Genomic DNA, 22,858 nt, shown 5'->3' on the forward strand with positions numbered 1-22,858 from the left:
AGGTTTCCAATTAGAGAGCAAGGTGAATTAGAATCAAGTTTAAAAAAAACACACACAGTGCTATCTGATTTCCACCTGTAAGTAATTTAACATCAGTATAATCTCAGCCATCTAAAAAGCCCAGCTGAATCTACAAGCTCCTGTTTCCATCCACAAGCACACGGATATAAGGAGTGCAACAAAGCTTCTTCACTTGAGGATTCTCACCCCCTGATCTGTCTTTTCGAGGCTTGCTCTCTGCTAACCGCTGGCATGAAAACGGTGTTCCTTAGCTGGCCCCATGCAGGTGCTGTGACTCCACAGAAAGCCAGGCTCACAGGCCCGCTAACGCAGCACCCGGTGCTTCATCACACTTGGTGCACCCCACGTCCACGTTAGCAGCAGGGGGAGCAAACACCGAGAGGCTGGTTCGCAGGGGCTTTCACTGAGAGCACCCCCTTTCCTATGACATGACAGCAGGCGGGCCGAGTCCCTCTGAGTGAACCAAGGGGATAAATGCTCAGGAAGGGGGAAGGAGAAAGGGAACAGACAAGCAAACAAGCCCTCTGACCTGACGTTATGGAAAAAGAAAAAGAAAAAGACGCTAAGATGAAAAAATAAATAGTGTCATGGTTTACATGGGGGATTTTGATGGAATCTAGGGCTGTGTTTTCATTCAAAACTCACCATCTCAAAACCACTTCTTTTCATCCGCCTGCAGGACTTGAGGTAAGTGCGTATGCGCTTTCTGGCACGCTCTTGGTACTCAGGGAATTGTCGCCTGCATGAGTCAATGATAGCCTGGATCTTTTCTTTGGGCTGCTTAGAGATTGGGACCATTCGGTCCAAGTTTTCATCTACAAACAGCCTGACAAACATCTGTTGGCAAGAGGGAGACAGAGGAGAAGGGTTTGGAGGGCTGCTCTCTGCTGTTCCTAGCGTCCTGTCTTGATTACTGATAGGAAAATACTCTTTTTTCTTTTTTTCTTTTTCTGGTTTATTCACTGGAGAACTTTGCAATGGAAAGCCAGAAATTTTAAGCAAAACACCCTTTAAAGACTTTCTAAGTGGTTGGATAAAAAAGAGAGAGAGAAAGAGAAAGAGAGAGAGAAAGGCAGACAGACACAGACAGACAGAAAAGTAGAGACTATCGTGTAGAAAAAAATCAGGAGGTAACAGTAGACTGCGACAATTAAGCACCCCATAAAATTCTCTGTTGAAGAGAAACATGACTGCTACATGGCTACACTGCACAATGTACTAAGCTCTGAAAACAAACGACTGACTCCCTTGTCATGCATAATTAGATAAGCTGGGAAAGCAAAAGAAATAACTGATGACGGGCGTACTCTTCGGAGAAATAAGCTGAGGCCCCCTTCATCCACTAGGGAAACATGCATACTCACACAACACAACTCCAGTTTTCAGCTGACATTTGGCTTTAAAATTCTAAACAAAACACAGCAATTCTGGTGTCTGGTTGGCAAAGAGTGTTTCATGTACTTTTTAAATCCTTCTGTAAATTAAACAAACATGTCTCTAAAATATCCACATTTACCAACAAGCAACAACATGAAAGTGAAGTGGTAACAATTAAGCCGCACCGGGAGTGTGGCAGGACTCACATTAAAAGCTTTCAGCCGCTCTGCCTCCACACCATCCGTCTCGTTAACTTTCTCAGCATCGTCATGGTCGTCGTGGTCATCTTCATCTTCATCTCCCCTGTTCAGAGACAGGTCCTCGGCCCCTCTGTCTACACTCTCATTTTTGCCAGAGTCGTAGCTTGAGTAGCTATGTGCAGGAGACTGAAAGGAAAGGAGGAAATTGCTGTTTTTAAATTCATTGCACGAAATTCATTTTGTTTTATTTTTTATTTCAACTGTTTCTTAAAGAAAGTCTTGTTTAAAAGAGTCGATAATTCTAGAGCTGTGGCTATTCTAATTTAAATCAAAATTAATTAAGAGTGAATTTAAATTTCATTTCCTCAGTCACATTTCAAGTGCTCGATAGCCACATGGGACATTTCCATCACTGCACAGAGTTTTTATTGAATTGAGCTTTTTGAGGGCAATTACTGTTTCCACTCAATATCCCTGTTCCATAGAAAAGAAAAGGAAAACCAACCTGTAATCAACTTTGCAAGGGAATCAATGAATCACATGTTTTCCAAAATGGAAATGACCTCAGAGCCTAGTCAGTCTAACTGCATTAGTCTTCTTTAAACGGAAAAGGAAACTGAGGGGTGGGCATGTTTAATTGACTTGCCCAACAGGGATTAAACAAAGTATTATTGAGACTAGGTTTGTTATTTGTATGACAACATGCTTTAAAATTAGTTTATAAATTGTCTGTGAGTCTTAAGATGGCATCTACTTTTGGTTTGGAAAAAAGGAACCAGGATTTCTCCTAATCATCTGTCGAGGTTAGTGTTTCCTAATGTGTAAGAGATGGGAAATGCCAACCAAGACAATTTTCACAAGCTGATAATTGTCTCCAAGACCAGCCATGGGTCCTGCTGTGGTATCTCCTACTTCTCTGTCAGCCCAGCATCTTTTTCTTTCAGAAACAGGCCCTGCTCTTCGCCGAGTGAAAGTGGCAATCCTAAGGCATCCACCTTCTCTGCCTTATTTGTGTGTGCTTCAACTTCACCTCTAGGTGAAAACAACAACAAAACTTGCCTGTAACTGAAATCAAGTTGAATCCAGCAGAACTAAGAAGAACGGAAACTGTCCTAACAACATCATATGAACATCTAGATTCTACTGTGCTTGACATTCACCCAAACACTCTTCAGATGTACGATGAAGTGCATCTTCCACCCTCACCCCCCCTTGTATTTTGATTAAATCTGGGTTTTAGTCACTTGTAGTTGAGTCTATAGCGGTACAGAAATCAATCATTACAAGGCCAGAGTAATGACACAGAGTTGACACAGAGTAATTTAGATACATAGGTGATTCCAGATAAATAACAATATCTGTCAACAGCAGCAGTTATTCTCATATCTATCCACAAAGTAAAATCCTTCTGAAAGACCTTGACAATGAGAAATTTTAAATCAATGGTGTTTGAAAATGCCTCCGTGAAATGATAACATATGTGTAAGCATGCTTTAGGATCACACTAATTTAACTGTATAATAAGAGAAGAAAAAAATTAAACTAGAATAAATAACTGACCTTAAAAGTGAAGTTAAAATTTAAAAACCAGCATATTTTTACAGTTCAAACCATTAAGAAGGTAAAATTACCTAATAGAACACAAGGCAAATATTCCATAAGTTTGAAGAATACACCATATAGAATATGTTTTTCAATGGCAACATGCAATATTTGGAAAATTTTATAATGTACATTTATAATACACATAATCTGAATTCAAATATGCCAAGCTAATTTATTCTCTCTACACACCCTGTGATACACACAAACCGGCCATCTGCTGGAAATGGAATCACTCGGAACCACAAAGGACGTGTAGTCCTAATCACTTAGGGTAAAAAGAAAGCCCATTCTGAATGGATTTGAGAATATTCAGGATTTAAATCTAAAGCATAACCAATGCTTTTACCCTCTACAATATAAACTGAAATTGTAAAAACTCTGAATTCTGTTTCTCAGGTAGAGTTTCATTTCTTGCCTCTCTCACTATGGAAGATCTAACCAGCTTTCAAGGCCAATCAGATTAAGTTCAGTTTCCACAAAGACCCCTATTTCTGCCTCTGTCTACCTTCAATCTTTTGCTAAACTGTGAACTCACAATAAATATACTATGGCATCTGACACAGATTTAAACACCTCTGTTGCTCTCTACTTACTGCATTTTCCTTCAAGCTAGACTGAGACAGGCATCAATGCAGAACCTTCCACATTTTCCCTTACACCTTCCAGGATATTCTCTCTAGAAATTTGGCATTCAAGATTAGTTTCCCCTTTACTACAAAATTATTTGGTCTTAAAAAAATAAGAGAATGGCCTTGGCTGGTGTGGCTCAGTTGGTTTGTCATCATCCCGTACACTGAAAGGTTGCCAGTTCGATTCCCCGTCAGGGCACATGATCGGGTTGCAGTCCGATCCCCAGTTGGGGCGTGCAGGAGGCAGCCGATCAATATTACACTCTCACATAGATTTTTCTCTCTCTCCCCCTTCCTCTCTAAAAAAATCAATTAAAAAAATTTTTTTTAAAAGAGAATAAAGATAAGCCATAGACTGAGAGAAAAGATTTGCTAAAGACACATCTGATAAAGGACTGTTATCCAATATTTTGTTATCCAAATATTCAAAGAACACTAAAAACTCAACAAGAAAACAAACGACAAAATTTAAAAATGTACCAAAGACCTTAAGAGATACCTTACAAAGAATATATACAGATAGCAAATATGCATATGAAAAGATGCTCCCCATCCTAAATCATCAGAGAAAAGCAAATTAAAACAACCATGAGATAAGATATCACTGCAGACCTATTAGGGTGGCCAAGATCTGGAACACTGACACCACCAAAAGGGGGTCAGGATGTGTGGTAGCAGGAACTCTCATTGCTGATGGGAATGCACAACGGTACAACTGCTTTGAAAGACAGTTTGGCTTTTTCTTTCAAAAGTAAACATTTTCTTACCATACAATCCAAGGAGTTAAAAACTTATGTCTATGCAAAAACCTGCACACACAGACATTTATAACCAAAACTTGGAAGCAACCAAGATGTGTTTCAGTAAGTAAATGGATAAATGAACTGTGGTACATCCAGGTATTGGAATATTATTCAACACTGAAAACATGATGAGCTATTAAGCTATGAAAAGATATAAAGGAACCATAAATTTACTAAGTGAAAGGAGTCAGTCTGAAAAGACAACATAATGCATGATTCCAACTCCATGACATTACAGAAAAGGCAAAACGATGGACAGTAAAAAATAAGTGGTTGCTGAATGTGGGTGTCAAAGAGGAATAAATAGGCAAAGTACAATGAAAATACTGTGTGATATGTGATATGACAATGAAGGGCCCATGTCATTGTACATTTGTCTAAACCCAAAATGTATGCCATGATACGTTAACCTTAATGTACATTATGGACTTTGGGTAATTATAATTTGTTGATGTAGATTTATCAGTTCCAACAAATGTACCATCCTGTGAGGGATGTTGATCATAGGGGAGGCTATGAAGGTGAGGGGGTGTATGGGAAATCTCTGTACCTTCCTATTTTGATGTTAACTTAAAAATTGCTCTAAAAACAAACTCCTTTAAAAAATGGGGAAATGTGGGTATTGAGGTGATAATAAAAACTCAAGCAACAAAAATTACGATAGGCCTCCTAATAACCCACATAAAGAATGGCAGCCATTGCCCATAAACCTGCCTTAAGAACTTTGGATGACCATACCCTAGGAAGCCTTCATTTCAGGAGCAATTTTTTTATATTCAAAGTATGAATCTAAAAAGTCCAAAGCAGATTTTAAAAATATACAAAAATATTAAAGATTCAGAACTTAGGCCCTATGGAAGGTGCATATTTGTTTATCCTTAAAACACAATGTGTTGGTTTATGGGGATACAGGAAAATTTTTGCCTTAGTTATATATTCCATTTGTTCCTCTTGAGGTAACATGTGGCCTTCCTTAGCAAAGACCTTCCTGAAAATACATTTGCACTTCCCTTTATCACATTTTCCCACCCTTATTTAATTGCGTCACTGGGCCTAGAAAAATCCCCACAAGGAGGCAGCTCAATCTCTTTGCACACTCTGTGGTCAGAGCAGTGCCACAGTGCTTGAGCTGCGGTGCGGCTGGGGCTGGGGGTGAATTTCTGATATACAGCCAAAAGAAATAAAAAACAAAACTTTCATTTTTTTTCATTATGCCCTAAGTAAGAGAAGAACCACATAAATTCAGTGCCAGGCATCCATGCTTTCATACCTTCTGCATGTACCTGTGAGAGCACTGACCATGAAGGACTGTGCAAGTCAGCTTACATGTCCGTCTCCCACAGAGACTTTCATCTTTATAACCTTAGACAATGTCAAGTACATGGTGAAAATAAAGTAAATGTTTTCTGAATGAGTGACTGCATACACACTGGAGTTGTACAGAAGACAATTTAAGTTAATTTTTTAAATTACAATTACTTTTTAAAATATCAGTATTCATTTCTGAATCTACTGGGAAATCTCAGCATTATTAAAAGAGTGATGACCAGACACCGTGTGTGTTCTGACATGATGTAAAAAGAAGCATACAGCTCAAGAAGCAAGCTCACCAAAAGGGGAAAAAAGAATTTGAGTCTAATCAATGCTCCATCCAGAAGAAGTGGTTCTCCAACTGTGCCTGCTGGACCAGAAGAATCCTCATTTCCCAGGAACTTATTATAAATGCAAATTATTGGTCCCCATCCCAGACTCACTGAATCACACACTTTGGGACAGGACCCAATAATCTGTTTTAATATGGTATTCAGGACATTCTGATGCACACTCAAGTTTGAGAACCACCAGTGTTAAGCCAACTTCCATTTATAGGAAATTAAGCAGAGAGAATAGCAAGTTACTGATACCAGAGAAAGCACACAAATCCAAAATATGACACATTGTATAGGACAATTAACTTTGATTCTGCAATAAGTTAGTGACACAAAGAAAAACAGTGACATATTAGAATAGATTTGAGAAATATACTAACATTAAATGTGTTGACCTTGTTTATTCTTAATTCAAATAAACACAATGCAAAAATTCCTTTTTTCAGAAAATTGGAAATATTTGTGTGGATGGGGCTATTAGATGATAACATTGAATTTTATAATTTTGTTAGCTATAACCACTGAATATTTGGCCAATTAAATATTTATGTAAGAAACTGCCCACATTTTCTAGAGACACAAATGAGGTATGAAGGGATGAAATGACATAGACACCTGGGACTCGCTTTAAAACACTACGGAAAAAATGGAAAAAGTGAAACAGAAAACAAATGTGAAAGGCCTTAATCACTTAAATTTGGGTATGGGTACTAGTTCAAAGTATAATATAGTAATTCTTAAAAATATAAACTTTCAAAGCACATTTTAAAGTTTATAAATTTTGTTATGTTTGGCATGTCCTCCATTAGAAAAATTTTTTGTGACAATCATTTATTCAAGAACATTTAAAGAAGTGTTACTTCATACTTAGAGCATTGCTCTAGGCTCACAGGATTGAATGAATCCTAGTTTTTGTGAGGCCTGAAAGTTATAAAATTTGGAGGGAGGGCTCATTTGAAAAATTAAATACAGAAGTAAATCTTAACAATGAGAAAAACCACAAATGACAAAATTCAAAAAAGCTTATATAAAATAGATACAGAAACACAGAACAGTCTGATGGATCTCAGAGGGAAGGCGGGGGTGGGGGAGTAGGGTGGGGAGAGATTAATCAGAGAACTTATCTGCATATGTGCATAACCCACGGCACAGACAATGGTGTGGAGAAGGCCTGGGGGTGGGGTGGGCAGGTGCCGGGTGGAGGGGATCCATGGGGGAAAAAAGGAAACAGCTATAATACTTTCAACAATAAAGATAAAATTAAAAAAAACAAAATAAAAACTTATAAATGCTACAAAAATCACAAAATCCAGAAAAATGTTATTTAAAGAATTAAATAATTCCCTGGTCTCTGTAACATTGGTCTTTCCACATTCCTTGGCTGCATGCTCATTGCTTGCTTTTGTATTGTCATAGTCTAGAGAGAGAGTAGAAAAATTATCCGGCCCTTTAGCCTGCTTGATGGGGATGTGTCTTTTATTGTTGGTAGCTCAGAAAGTTTTCTTTGCTCTTTGAATTAATTCTTTCTAATGCCACGCACATTGTTAGACTGTTCTCAGTTTGGAGGAACACTCAATCAAGTCCCTTTCATGTCTGAACCATTAGTTTTTAGAGCACTTCAAGTTTGCCTGGGAAGTGGCAGATGTCTTCGTTCAAGTGGCATTTACGAGTGTTACGTTTTCGTCATTGATACCAGTATTTTCTGTCAAAACCAATCTGAAACTTAAATTTTCTCCCAGCCTCCTAATATAATACTTCTTCCTTAATTGTATTTTTCTTTTTCCTAAAGAAATAATGCCTTGGCTAAGATCTGAGAAGTTTTTATCACAGGTCATTTCTCCGTGGCAGAATGACAAGGTCTATTGATTTCACTTTTATTGATTGTTTCCATATTTCATGAATACTTTATCTGAGTTTCCTCTCAATCCTTTATTAGAGAAAGACAACAAAATGATATAACCTTCACATATTTCCAAATTAGGAGTCTCTAATTTCTCACTAATTTTATTCAAAAGTTTCCAAAGATCTTCCCACCTGGCAGTTAAAATGTATTCCGCAGTGTGAAGGGTACACAGATACATCTGTATTCTGACTTACAAGTGCATGTGAATCAACCATCATCCATTTCTGTAACCAGGGAGTGGTATTCGTTATTTGGTTCACTGGTTTACCATTGTGCGTAGGCCTTCCCATAATTTAAATTAAGTCTTCTTAAGCAGTTTTGAATAAGTCACATTTGCCATTTCATTTTGACGTTTTCCAAGCGTTTGTCCAAAAACAAATAAAATTTAACAATTACTTTGAGGATTTTCATGAAATTTTTATTTGAAAATTACTCCATTTAATCATAGCCTCTGAGAGGAAATCTCTCTCACTTAATAATTTTAAAACCACTGTTAGTCTTTTGGCACTTCAAAATGACACTAAACATTTTTTCATGCCTGTTCTTCCAGATGTTGGTTGGCTAGCACAGTGGTTCTCTCATTTTGGCATGCATCAGAATAACCCCAAGGATTTGTTAAAACATTGATTAATGGACCACATTCAGTGGTCTGGAGCAGGGCCCAAGAATTTTGATTTCTAACAAGTGCCCAGATGAAACAGATGCTGCTGTTCTTAGTCCATTTGGGATGCTGTAAAAAAAATATTATAGACCAAGTAGCTTAAACAACAAACATTTATTTCTCATAGTTCTGCAGCATGGGAATTCCAAGATCAAGGTGCCAGGAGATTCACTGTCTTTCCTGGTTTATAGATGGCCATCTTTTCCCCGTTCCCTCACAAGGTAGAAGGGGCAAGAGAACTTTCTGGGGTCTTTTCTTTCATAAGGGCATTAATCCCGTTCGTGATGGCTTCTCCCTCATGACCTAATCACCTCCCAAAGGTCCTACATCCTAAAACCATCACTTTGGGGGTTAACATTACAACATATGGATTTTGGGAGGACACAAGCATTCATTTTGTAACACTGCAGTTCTGAGGAATACACTTTGAGAAGCTAGTACATTTTTACTTTATTCATGTGTAATCCAAAATAACCAGAAGCACTATGAGCTCCATGGAATCTTCATAACCTTTAGGATTTTTAAATATATTTACCCATTCTATAAACGCAGATATGTAATTTCTGTCTTGTTCAAGATAGTTTACAAGCCAAACAATATATGTGACCTTTGGTTTTCAAATAAACTGTCCAGCATCTCATATCAGTTTGACAATCTCCTTTCCATTTTTACCCCATAAAATGTTTACAAAGAACTTTTTTTTCATTAATGTTCTGTTGAATCTCTGTAAGAAAAATTGATCAAGATTTTGGGGAAAACATACAACTCTAATTTCTTTTTATGAATGGTATTGAATGAAATCAATTCATGATAAAGGCCAAAATGAGATATTACGGTAATTATCAAAGTCAAAATGAAACTGCTGTTGACATTTCTATGTATTCTGTTGATCTAACAAATTGTTTTTCTTTGCAATAATTTTAATCTTCCCTTTGCTATGTTGTTTCCAGTTAGAAAGGATCTTGAGCCTCATCATCTTTGTATCTGTTATTTTCATCACTCATATTCTCTTGGTTGTCATCATTCTTTTCCTTATCTTTGTATTTTGATCATCAGAATTTATTTTTAACAACAGTTTTTGACATGTTGACATTTTGAAGCTCTTGCCAACCTTTCACTTTTTGTTTGTGGCTTCATATCAATTACTTCTTTCTCTTTATGTACGAATTGTGGAATGACCAAGAATTCTAAAGAAACATATAAAATTAATCTAAAATTAAGTCCTATACATTTCTAAATCACTTCTGTTATTCAGAGCTACGTAATGGTATGATCACATTGTCCTAATACCATATACATTGAGTTCTTGATGAATGTATATTAAAGTTTAGTTACTAGGCAACTTCTTTCTTTGAGCCATTTCATATTGTCAATAGCAACTTCTCATGCCACTTCTTCTGGAACTTCCAGGCCTCATCTGGAAATATTGTGTACTTGATACAAGGAGCTAAGATGCAATTTGATAGGTAAGATGCACAAAACAAGTTCCTTCACATGCAGATGTATTAGCTGTTTTCAGATCTGCCAGAGGGTTATGTCATACAAACAAAAGAATTCAGATAAAGTCTGCTTTGTGGGTTCTCATAAAGAAAGAAAAAATATAGTGTGCTGATAATATATGCATATATGAATAACCCATGGACACAGACAATAGTGAGGTGAAGGCCTGGGGTAGGTGAGTGGGATAGAGGGGGGCAAAAAGGAGGACAATGGGGGACATCTGTAATACTGACAATAAAAAAAATTTAATTTAATAAAGAAATAAAATAAAAATTGGTTTAAAAGAACAGGAATTCTAGACCTCTTATAACTAATATTAGTGATGTTTATTTTCCAGTACCTAATTTTATTAAAGTAAAATTAAAAAGAATTGAAAGTATGGTCTCAGAGAGATATTTGTGCACCCATACTCATAGCAGCACTATTCACAATCACAAAAAGGTGAAAGCCACCCAAATGTCGAAATTTTACTTTATTAAAGTGAACTTCCTTTTACTTTATTAAAGCAAATCTTCCTTTTTTAACTTTACATATATGATGAGCAGAAAAATGGTCAACATTCTAAACTGTGTCCACAAACAGAGGGAGAGTGGCGTACTATGAAGTAGGGAAGCATTTTTATTTTTTTAGAAGTGTAAGTATGTGCTGTTGGGTGAACTATGGGAAAAAACAGTGCACATTTGTCACTTCTTCCTGTTTTTAAGGATAACCCCTCCTTATGAGCAGAGCCTATCTTCCAACACAGTTTAAAATGCAGGCCCTATGGTTGCAGGGACTCTTTCCCCAGGCTTCATCTACTGGAATGTATTCACCACAGGGTAGAAATTTAAAGAAATAAAAACCATTTGGAACCCATTCTGGCCAGGCTGGTGGCCCGAGGGCAGCTATGTATTCAGCCGAGGGGCAGCGGTGTCTGTGATTCAAGGGGCCCGGGCTCAGTCTTGAGGTATCTCCATCCACTGGCGTCTGCAATGTGAATTACGGCGACTGTTCCTGGCCATTCCAAGCCTGATTCTCCGCCCCTCCCAGAAAATTTTTTTTTTTTCTGCTGCAATTAGCCAGTATATGCAACTAAAATCACTGAATGCTATTAACATCAAACTCTGATGAGAAAGTGTACATTTAAACTGAAAAAATAAAATAAAATTATAGTCCACAGATTAAATCATTCACTGCACTTTAAGTTTTAAAAATACAATGTGAATATATTAAGAATGCATACAAGTCAACAACCAAAAAAATCAAATAACCTGATTAAAAAACAGCCAACGGACTTGGATAGACATTTGTCCTAAAATGGCATACAAATGGCTCACAAGCATATGAAAAGGTGGTCAACATCACTAACCAGAGAAATGCACATCAAAACCAAAATAAGGTATCACCTCACACCCATTAAGATGGCTACTATCAAATCCTCAGAAAAGAACAAGTGTTGGTGGTTATATGGAGAAGTAGGAACGCTTGTGCACAGTTGGTGGGACTGTAAAATGGGGCAACTGCTATTAAGAAACAGCATGTCAGTGGCTCAAAAATTTTAAATAGAATTACCATATAACCCAGAAATCCCATTTCTGAATGTATATTCAAAAGAATTGAAAGTATGGTCTGGGAGAGATATTTGTGCATCCATACTCATAGCAGCACTAGTCACAATCACCGAAAGGTGAAAGCCACCCAAATGTCTATGGATGAATGGGTGGGCGAATAAAGTGCGGTTATACATACAACGGAATATTACTCAGCCTTGAAAGGCAAGGAAGTCCTGTGACATGCTATAATACGGACGAACTTGAGGACGTTATGCTAAGTGAAATAAGCCAGTCACTGAGGGACAAATACTGCATGATTCCACTGATATGAGGTACTCAGAGCACTCAAAATTATAGGGACAGAAGGCAGGGTTGCCTGGGTATAAGGGACGATGGAAATAGGGAGTTACTGTTTAATAGGGATAGAGTTTGAGTTTTACAAGGTGAAGAGTTATGTAGATAGATGGTGGTGACGTTTGCACATTATGAATGTATTTAAAACCACGAAGCTGTACATTTAAAAATGGTTAAGATGGCAAATTTTATGTAATGTGTTTTACCATAATAAAAGACACAAATGAAATAATTAAAACACACACACACACAACATGTACCAGGAAAGAAATTCAAACAGGTCAGGAGTATTTCCTCCCGCTTTTTCTTTACTCTGATTAAATCATATATGTGTTTTTACAACTTTCACTTCCTTACAGGACTGTGGGGTCATTGAAAGGCAACATGTAAAGAAATTAATAGATATAGAAAAAGAAAAAACAGCCTCATGCCAAGCATGTCTCACTTTTTTCTCTCTCAATCAAACTGGACTTCCTCTGCAGTTGGTACTGTTCGGGCACCACTTTTAGATGGTGAGAAAGAGGGAGAGAAGACAGCTGTCCCTTCTGCTGAACATACAACTTTTTATTCTGATGAATGTAATTTGATGTATTAACAATAGGAAGTAATTTATGAGAAGCAGTTTTAGAGGATGCAGTGAAATCAGAGATTCAATACTACACACAGATAACAAATAATCTTAGATATACACAATTCAGGGCAAAAAAAGAAGAGACATATTGGGCAGGCTGCATGAAGTCTGACGGAGGGGGGGGTGAGAAGAGAGTATAAGCCATCATTCTAAAATGGGTTTAGAGCAACTGATTCTCATGACAGTCTCCTGGCACACATGCTTAGTGTACTAAATAGTTACTGAAGTTTTTCTGCCTGAGGGAGAAAAAAAAATTGTCCCATCATTCTACAGATTCCATTTAGAAACAGAAGCCATAAGTCAAAAGCAATGCATTTTATTTGAAGTTACTATATATTTCTATGTGAAAGAATTGCTCCCGAGAGAATTATATATTTTAACCAATTTGTCAAGGCTCTTATTTTTATTATACAAATGATGACAGAAATATGTGTTAGGAATGACATTTAAAGTTTCTTTCAACTCCAAGCTTCTATGATTACACCACTTTTAAGAGAAGAATCCAACAAAGTATATGTTCTTAAAGCTTCTAGAGATAGATGTCAGGGACGCTGACTTTATCTTTTATTGCAAGGTTAGAATATACTGATATTAGAGAAGTCTTGAGACCCAGTAAGTTAAAATGGGCATTCCTGATTTAACGGTTCTTCCAAAGTTTCAAAAACAATTACTAAATATATTAAGGTACCACTCTGAAGGGGAAATTTCCAAATGGCTAAATTCATCTTTTAATACTTCAGTTTAGTTCTACAACGAAAATAGTAAAAGAAATGTAGGCATCAGATCTCAAATGTCTATTGTGAATATCAATTAGATTTTCTTCAAGAACTTTTAAAAATGTTATGGATACTATTAATGTATTTTCCCCAAAACCCTTATTTTACTGTAATATTATCTCATATGCTTTTAGAAGAGTTTTTTTCTTCTTTTTAGAGTTAAATTTGAGTTAAAAGTGAGCTTTGAAAGTGAATCATTAGTTCCATCACCAACAACTCAAAGGACTGTAAATCTGTAGCGGTTTTGAGGCACCATTACCATTTTTATTCTCAAGGGGCTAGGGTTATATAAATATTTTAGCAATATTTGGTAATAATTTCATCAGCCTCGGCTTCAGACACTAAAAAACAATTGATGTTTGACAAATGGAACTGCCACACCTGGTATCTATTATTACAATGCTCTCAATTTACAGATTAAACATTTGATTTTGTTTCATCTGTTTTAAAAATAAGTCTAGTAGTAACTGATGGTAACACCAATAATAGTAGTAACAATGACAACTAAGACTTATATTGTGCTTATCATGTTCCAGTTCTGTACTTAACACTGTACTCATATTTATTCTCCATGAGGTCGATACTATATGTATCAGTGAGAAAAATGAGTGTCAATAGCGGAGCTGCAATTTGAACACTTGCAATTTTGCTTCAATGCCCGCCCGCCCACATCCACTATGTTACAGAATACAAGATTTAACTCCTACAGCCTGATTTGAGATTCAGTGTTTTGATATTATGAGACAGACTTAAATCTACCCTTAAATTGAATGTTGATAACTGGATTGATCAATATCATGCTAAGCGGCTGTAACTGACAAAACCCTCCAGATCTCAGTGACTAACCACAGTTCATTTCTCATTCAGATGGAAAACCAAAATGGTTTTCCCTCACTGTGGGGCCTTCACATGTGGCAAGCCAGGGACCTGGGCTTCTTCCACGTGTGGAAATGGAGGCCCTTAGAGCCCCCTCCAGCCAGCCAGCAGAGGGAAAGGAGCATGGCGCGTGGGCAGCTGCTATGGCCCGCCCTGGAGCTGGTGCGTTTCATCTCCACTCACTTTCCACCCCCCTTAGCTCCATCACAGGGCAAGGAGACTTGGCAACTATGTTCAGCTGTGCTCCCAGGAAGAAACTGCACTGCTGAGCAGCTGGCCAGTATCTCCCACATCAGTCTTCCCCTATCTCCCTAAGTGATGTTTTATTCATATTTTCTGACTCCAAAACTAATATTTATTCTACTCTACTTCTCTATCTTTTCTAGAGACTCCAAAGGTATATATCAAAGTGAATGATATCCGTACCTACAAAGGATGCTGTGAAGTTATAGTAAGAATTGAAAAATGGCTAAATTCTGGCCAAAAGGGAGACTTGGGGTATTAAAAGAAAGAGCTACACTGGTAGCACTCAATCAGTAAGATCTCTCCTAATGATTCTTTTCCTTTTCTGGGAGGAACATTTATCTACTAAAGCCCCATTTTCTTACCTGTCCCTGCTGCAAGTAAGTTCCCTTTAGAATTTATAGAATTTCTTGATAAATTTTAACTGTATGGTTATTGATACATAGTAAACATCCAAGATATTCTGGGTTTGTTCACTGTTATTTTAAATATGTGCTCTGTAAATACTCTGTACTAGGGACACCAATAAGTACTTAATAGAGGCTTATGGATTATTGCTTAGACAATAGAGGTTCCTAATTGTAGAGTGAAAAAGAGAATCCAAACTATGAATATAAATTAAATAAAAGCTTACAGAAACATGAGACTCTTTTCCTTTGATATATACTTTTAAATGTAGGTATAGTAGAAATAGTTGAATAGTGCTTTTTATATGTAAAGCACATGAATTTTAAAAATAATAAATGTAAACTCTGAAAAAACTCCCTCAGATACTATAGCATGCTTGTTCTTAGGTTCTCCTGGACAAAATTAAAAACAAAATAAACCCCACATATTCCTTTGGATATAAAATCAATAGAATAAGATGGCAAGAAGATGATTTTGATAACTAATAAATGAGTTATAAGACAATAAATCAGCTATCTTATTGACGTTTCAAGTTTATTCATGCTCGAACAATATGCCAGACAAAACCGTATCCTCTAAAATTGTAAATAAAATTACCTGTTCAAATTTTTTTAACCCATGCATTAAATGATCTAACCACATTGTCTGACTCCATGTCCAGTTAATTGCAAAATAACATGCTATCTGTTGAAAAAATAGCTTGAACTCTTGAGATTAATAAATATTATTACAGGTTCATAATCTTTTATTTAAACCCATGAACCTAGATATGTTTGGGTCTTAGAATTCTTTGAATTTAGATAGAACATGTGAGGCATAAACTATAGAGTTTGAAATACTCCAGAAGCACACAAAAATATTCTAATATTTCTGCAGAAAATCATATGAATACTTAGAGTAAAATAGATAAAGACCATAAATAGTTTCATGTCATTTTAGGTCAGGCTTTGCCAAAATATGAGTTTGCCACAAATTTATGTAAAAAAAAAATTTTTTTTGAGAGGCGTTTGGATTTTAGAATTGTGGAAAAAGAACTGTGAGTTTATAATCCAATTAAATCTTGTATGTTTAAATTATATATTATTTCTAAGCTGCCTCTTCATGAAGCAATTTTAATGAATTACAATTAATTAAATACCTCAACAATTTCAAACATGTCTTGTAATGGTCAAATTTAAAACAATGTTTTTGCTGCCTTCTGGTCCTGCATGTAAGGAGCTTAAAAGAGATTACTTAGTCCTAACAAGTTAAAAGGTGAAAAAATTAAAAAATTCACAACTATACCTAGGTCCATCAGAGAAGTGAGATCACAGGAAAACTGCTGCACCCCCAGAGAGAATCATGACTTAGTGGAGCAGAAACCTACATCCACAGAAATCAGTATTCGGGGAGGAAAACCTGAATGGTAATCAGTGAATTTCAGGAGGCTCAATGTCAACAAGTCTGAGAGAAAAACTCCAGGGGGAACAAGTCATAGAGGGGATTGGGGTGGGGGGGGTCTCACAATTTGTATTTTACCTCCAGGAGTCAACCGGGTTATAATAGTGAAGATCAGACAAAAACCCGCTTGGGCTTTCTACAAGGAGAGGAGAAAGTAATTATTTTGAAATAAGCCAGAGCATTCCACTCTTTCTAGAGGCCTGCTTGCTAGAGAAACTATTTTACCAGAGTCGAAACTACTTGGATTTTATCAGATCCTAACTGACTTGGAAGAAAAATACCTAACTCTAGCCTATTCTAGCCTTCCAAGTGGGGGAAAGAAAATATCAGATGCCAGGCCCTTCTAGAAATTCAGTACCACCTAAGGGGTGAAAAAAAACACAAAACAGGAAAAAACACATACTGAGAAGCACTTGTGAAGTTCATGGGCCATGGGCTTTACTAAAAGACTGAGACTTAATCATAGGGCTACAGGCCTCTTCTCCTTCCCACGCGCCTTACTACTGTATTGCTAACAACCCGTCTGCCCCAGTGTCTTTTACCCAGTACATCATGTCCACATTTCCACAAAAACTTACAAGGCTACAAAAAGGGAAACAAACAAACACAGTTTGAAGAGACAAAACAAGCATTAGAACTGGGCCCAGATATGGTAGAATTGTTGGATTTATCAGATCATAAATTTAAAACAACTATGATTAATATGCTAATGGACCTAATTAGCAACTAGCTAATTAAGGAAAAGTAAACAATAAGCAAGAAGAGTTAGATAATATAACTACTAGAGGGATGGAAAAATCTGAGAGAAAGTCAAAACAAATGCTACAGATCCAAAATGTTGTAAAAGAAATTAAGAATGTCATTGACGGGTTCATTAGTAGAGCAGACATATTTGAAAGGAAAAAAATCTCTGAGCTTGAGTATACGTCAAAAGTAACTTCCAAAACTGAAAAGCAAAGAGAAAAATGACCGAAAAAACACAATACCTAAGAATTGTGGAAATAAATGCCAGATAAGATTTTGTCTGGCATTTATTAGAGAAGGAATAAATGAAGTTAAATAAAAATTTTTATTTTTCTTGTTCTTATTGATCTAACAAATAAGTTTGTTAAAAATAATAATACCAATAATGTATTCAATAATTACAGTTTACATATAAAATGAAAGGAACAGGAGGAGAGAATTAGGAATCTCTTGTTATTACGAAGTACTGTACTGCCTGTGAAGCAGTACCGTGTTATGTGAAAGTGGGCTAGAAATAGTTGTAAATGTATATTGCAAACTCTAGGTCAACCACTAAAAAAAGAAGCATAATTGATATGCTAAGATAAATGAGAGAAAATGGAATTACATAAAATGTTCAATTAAAACCACAAAAGGCAGAAAAAAAAAGCAGACAAAAATAGGAACAAAGAGCAAAGCCAATAAATAGAAATCAGTGAAAAGTATGGTAGATATTATTCTAACTATATCACTGATCACTTTAAAAGTCAATGGCTTAAATATCCCAATTAAAAAACATCAGTTGTCAGAGTGGATCAAAAAATAAGACCCAACTATATGCTGTCTACAAGAAACCCAATTTAAATATTATAATTTAAAGACACATAATAGATTAAAAGTAAAGGAATGAGGAAATATATACCATGCTAACACTAACCAAAAGAAAGCAGTAGGCCAGGAAGTGTGGCTCAGTGGTTGAGTGTCAACCCATGAACCAAGAGGTCACAGGTTCAATTCCCAGTCAGGGCGCATGCCTGGGTTTCGGGCTCGATTCCCAGTAGGGGACCCGCAGGAGGCAGTCAATCGATGATGTTTCTCTCTCATCGATATTTCTATCTCTCTATCCCTCTCCCTTCCTGTCTCTTTAAAAATCAAAACATATTTAAAATGAAAGAAGAAAAAAGAAGAAGGAAAGAAGGGAGGGAGGGAGGGAGGGAGGGAGGGAGGGAAAGCAGTAGTAGCTATATTAATTTCAGACAGAGAAGATTCAGAGCCAATAAAGTTATCATAACTAAACTGGAACATTACATAATGACATTATTATGTCTCCAAGAAGACATCACAATGCCTTAATGAGTATGTGTCTAACAACAGAGAATCAAATTAATAAGCTGATAGAACAACAAAGAGAAACAGATGGATCCAATATTGTCAATGGAGACTTCAATATCTCTCAACAGAAATGGACATATTCATCAGGCAGAAAAGCACTAAGGATATAGTCCCTCTGCAATATCATCAACCAAGTTGGTTAATATGATTAACATGTATGAATTACTTTATCCAACAACAGCAGAATGCATTCTTTTTGAGCTCACATGAAACATTCACCATAGACCACATTCTACGCGATTAAAAGTACCTTAACAAATTTAAAAGAATAGAAATCATACAACATAGGCTCTCAGATCACAGAGGAAATAACTGGAAATCGAAAACAGAAAGGTAGCTGGAAAATGCCCCAAATTTGGAGAGCAGACAACACACTTCTAAACACATGGGTCAAAGAATAACTCTCAGAAGAAATTAAAAAATACTTTGAACTAAATGAAAATTTATCAAAATTTGTGGGATGCAGCAAAAGCAGTGTTTAGAGGGGATTTTATAGCATTAAGTATATATTTAAGAAACAAAGGAAGATCTACAATGAATAATCCAAGCTTCTATCTAAAGAAACTTGAAGGACTTCAATATCTACTGTAAAGCTAAAGTACATAAGACAGTATGGCACTGGTTAAAGAATAGATAAATCAATGGAACAGAAGCCCAGAAGTAAACCCACATGAATATAGTCAACTGATCTTTGACAAAGGAAAAAGAATAGTCTTTTCAACAATGATGCTGGAACAACAAGACATCCACATGCAAAAAAATGAATTTAGACATAGGCCTCAAAGTGGATTATAGACCTAAATATAAAACACAAAATTATAAAACTCCTAGAAAAAAATATAGAAGAAAATCAAAATGACATTGAGCGTGGCCATGACTTTTTAAATACAACATCAAGACAAAGTCTCTGAAAAAAATAATTGATGAACTGGACTTGACTAAAATTAAAAATGTTTGCTCTGTGAAAGACATTGTCAGAAAACTTGGAACACAGTCCGCATACTGAGAGAAAATTGTTTGCAAATGACATATATATGATAAAGTCTGTTATCCAAAGTATGCAAAAAGCTCCTAACACAGTACAGCCACTTTGAAAGACAGTCTGGCAGTTTCTTACAAAACTAAATATATTCTTACCATCTTATCTAGCAATCATGCTCTTTGATATTTACCCAAGTGAGCTGAAAACTTATGTCCACACAAAAATCTGCACACCAATTATTATAGCAACATTATTCATAATTGTTCAAACCTGGAAGCAACCTTCATGTCCTTTTCAGTACGTGAAAGATAAATAAATTAAAAAAAGGCTACATCTAGGTAATGGAATATCATTGTTAGAGAGAAACGAGCCATCATGCCAAGAAAATACATGGAAGAAATTTAAATGCACATTACTAAGTGAAAGACGACAGTCTGAAAAGGCTAAACTGTATGATTTCAACTACATAACATTCTGGAAAAGGCAAAACTATGAAGACAGTAAAAAGAATAGTGGTTGTTAGGGCGGAGGACAGGGAGAGAGGGAAGGAGAAATCAGCAGAGCACAGATACTTTTTAGGGTGTTCAAATAATTCTGTATGATACTGTAATGGGGAACAGATGTCATTATACATTTGTCCAAACCCATAGAATGTTCAAAAGCAAGACTAAATCCTAATGTAAACTGTGGACTTTGGGGTAATATAGGTGTATCAATGTGGCTTCATTGATTTTAACAAATATCCCATTCTGGTGAGGAATGTTTATAGTGGGGGACATTGTACATGTGTAGAGACAGGGGGTATATGGGAACTTTCTATAGGTTCCATTCAATTTACCTATAAATCTAAAATTGCTCTAAAAAAGAAAGTATATTTTAAAACAAACTACAATAAAAAACACTGTTTTGATATAAAACCATTGTTGTTTTCAAAGCACTCTTTGGATCTCGGGCTTTCTTTCTTTTCTACTCCTTTCTTTCTAATTTCTTTAAACTCAGGTAAGCCTTTATATTAGATTGAATCATATAACTGTGCCATTCCTTATAAGTAAAAAATGTCAAATATTGGCCATTTCAAATTGCTGAAATTAATAGTTTAATAATAAGAAACAATCTACAGTAAAAAGCCAGTGCCTGACTTGTTAAAAAAAAAATCACTTATTAATGATGATTTCTTTCTGGCTTGAACATGATTTGGGTCAGACTAAAGAGATCATCCTCACATTAACCAAGATAGACCCTGTGAAAAAATGTTCCAGGGTCATAGGAAAATGTATCCTTGCACCTTATATGTGATAATATACACCAATATTTTTTTCTTACAACAGGACCATATCTTCAACAGGGAAACAAGAATATATATTTTTTCACCAACAAATTAAATCACAATAAATTCACAATATACAGTAAATTATAAGGAAATGTAATGAAAGCTTAATCCTGATCCAGTTTTCATTCTTACAACTACCCTATGCCCAAATACAAGGTATCCCCCAAAAATGTATTCACTACTAAAAGCTAATAACTCAATTAATGTGTCTTTCTTTTCAGAATTAACCCATTGGAATTAATAATTATTCAAAGTGTGTATACATTTTTGGGGGACACCCTATATACAAGGAAATATACCTCCAGATAAACACACAGCAGACCCACACAGAAATATTTTCCTGGGTTGGCACAAGTGAATCTGCAAGCTTCCCAATGCTGGTCAATTTTATCATTAAAAAACAAAAACAAACCAAAACAACAACACAAACCAAGTGAATTTTGTCCCTTTATCTACTCTGGAGAAATGCAATGTGGCTTTGAGGTTTTACAAATTATCAACATTTGTCCAAGAGCTAACTTTAACTTAAGTAATTCTCCCTCCCCCATGTGCAATCTGTGTGACCTTGAAAGATTTATTTCACCTAAGTCTCAGGTTCTTCATTACAACCCGAGGATGGTAATTACCACCTGCCTCACAGAATTCCAATGAAGAATAAATGAGATGGTGTTTAAGAACAAAAACTGACTGAAACTTATTTCCCAAAGAGAAGAATCTATAATGCATCAAACCAGTAAATAAAGTGAAGGCTACCATTGATTAAAAATTTTAAAGATTTTAAAAAATTCTTTAAAAGAATTTTAAAAAATCAAATCAATCCTAAATGCTCGCACCAACTGTAAGACCTCACGAGGCCATTTTTGAGAGGAATGTTTTTTACAGCCAGGGAATTCAGGCCCTTGAAAGTGTTTACTGATACAGAATATACCCTCTGATCAATGGGGAAACTAAAACACAGGCACTTAATTGTGAGTGGCTAAATATTGTACTTTCCAACATTTTGATTGCTTGAATTTTAGTATTTTGTGTACATTTTAAAATGCTGTAATTTTAGTTTATCAATGGTTTATTACTTGTAGTTAGGCCTGATTAAAAAAATCTTCTAGACACTCAAATTTTCCCTCTAGACCAATAGTGAAAATTCCTCATATCTTAGTCATTAATATCTTTTTATTATATGGAGACACTAAATTGACATAATACTGGATGAAATAAAATGCAATCAAACATTTCAGTTTTGCATCAAAGGCTGACGTTAAACAGATTTTAGGTAAAATTCTAACTATAATCCATCTTTGGTGTGTGTTGGGGAGGGTATGAAATATACAGAAAGGGATTTTAAATGAAGACAAATTTCTGACTTCCTTGATCTCACTAAAAGGGCTGCCTCATCATCACAGACTTAAGTAGATAGTCAAAGAGCCAATGGTTATTACACACTTTGATTTTTACAGATAAAGAAATTGGGATATAGATCTGTCAACAAATAATCACTTCAATTGGTTATAAACCTTTGATCAAATCAACTACATTTCACTACTTTATTCTTAAGTCATAATAAAATAAACCAATAAAGAAAAATAAGTGTGCCTAATATAAAACACATTTCTAATGTTGGGCTATAGGTACCTTATGGTACAAACTATGCTATATTTTCTTAAATTTATCAGTTTGAAAGGAATATTTATTGAAAACAGTAACAGCTATTGTGTATTAACACACTTTAAATAACTCTTGAATAACAAATAACTACTGTTTTATTTTACAACTGGAAGAGTTGTAAACCAATGTATAAAGTAATGAAGTTAATTTACATGAAACAG

General features: G+C 35.7%; 1 protein-coding gene across 3 annotated transcripts in view; it reads right to left on the reverse strand.

Annotated features, from left to right (window-relative positions):
* NOL4 (nucleolar protein 4) overlaps window positions 1-22,858 on the reverse strand; it is a 181,126-nt gene that overhangs the window by 75,411 nt on the left and 82,857 nt on the right. For 2 of the 3 annotated variants that reach the window (XM_016195941.2, XM_016195942.2), the window contains one exon: window positions 1,605-1,784. In XM_016195941.2, the coding sequence (XP_016051427.1) occupies window positions 1,605-1,784 (180 nt within the window). Of the gene's footprint in view, window positions 1-666; window positions 859-1,604; window positions 1,785-22,858 lie in introns of all 3 variants that reach the window. The other variant, XM_016195944.2, reaches the window with a different exon arrangement.

This window comes from Miniopterus natalensis, chromosome 7 (genome assembly GCF_054644295.1).
Source record: "Miniopterus natalensis isolate mMinNat1 chromosome 7, mMinNat1.hap1, whole genome shotgun sequence".
Classification (NCBI taxonomy): Eukaryota; Metazoa; Chordata; class Mammalia; order Chiroptera; family Miniopteridae; genus Miniopterus; species Miniopterus natalensis.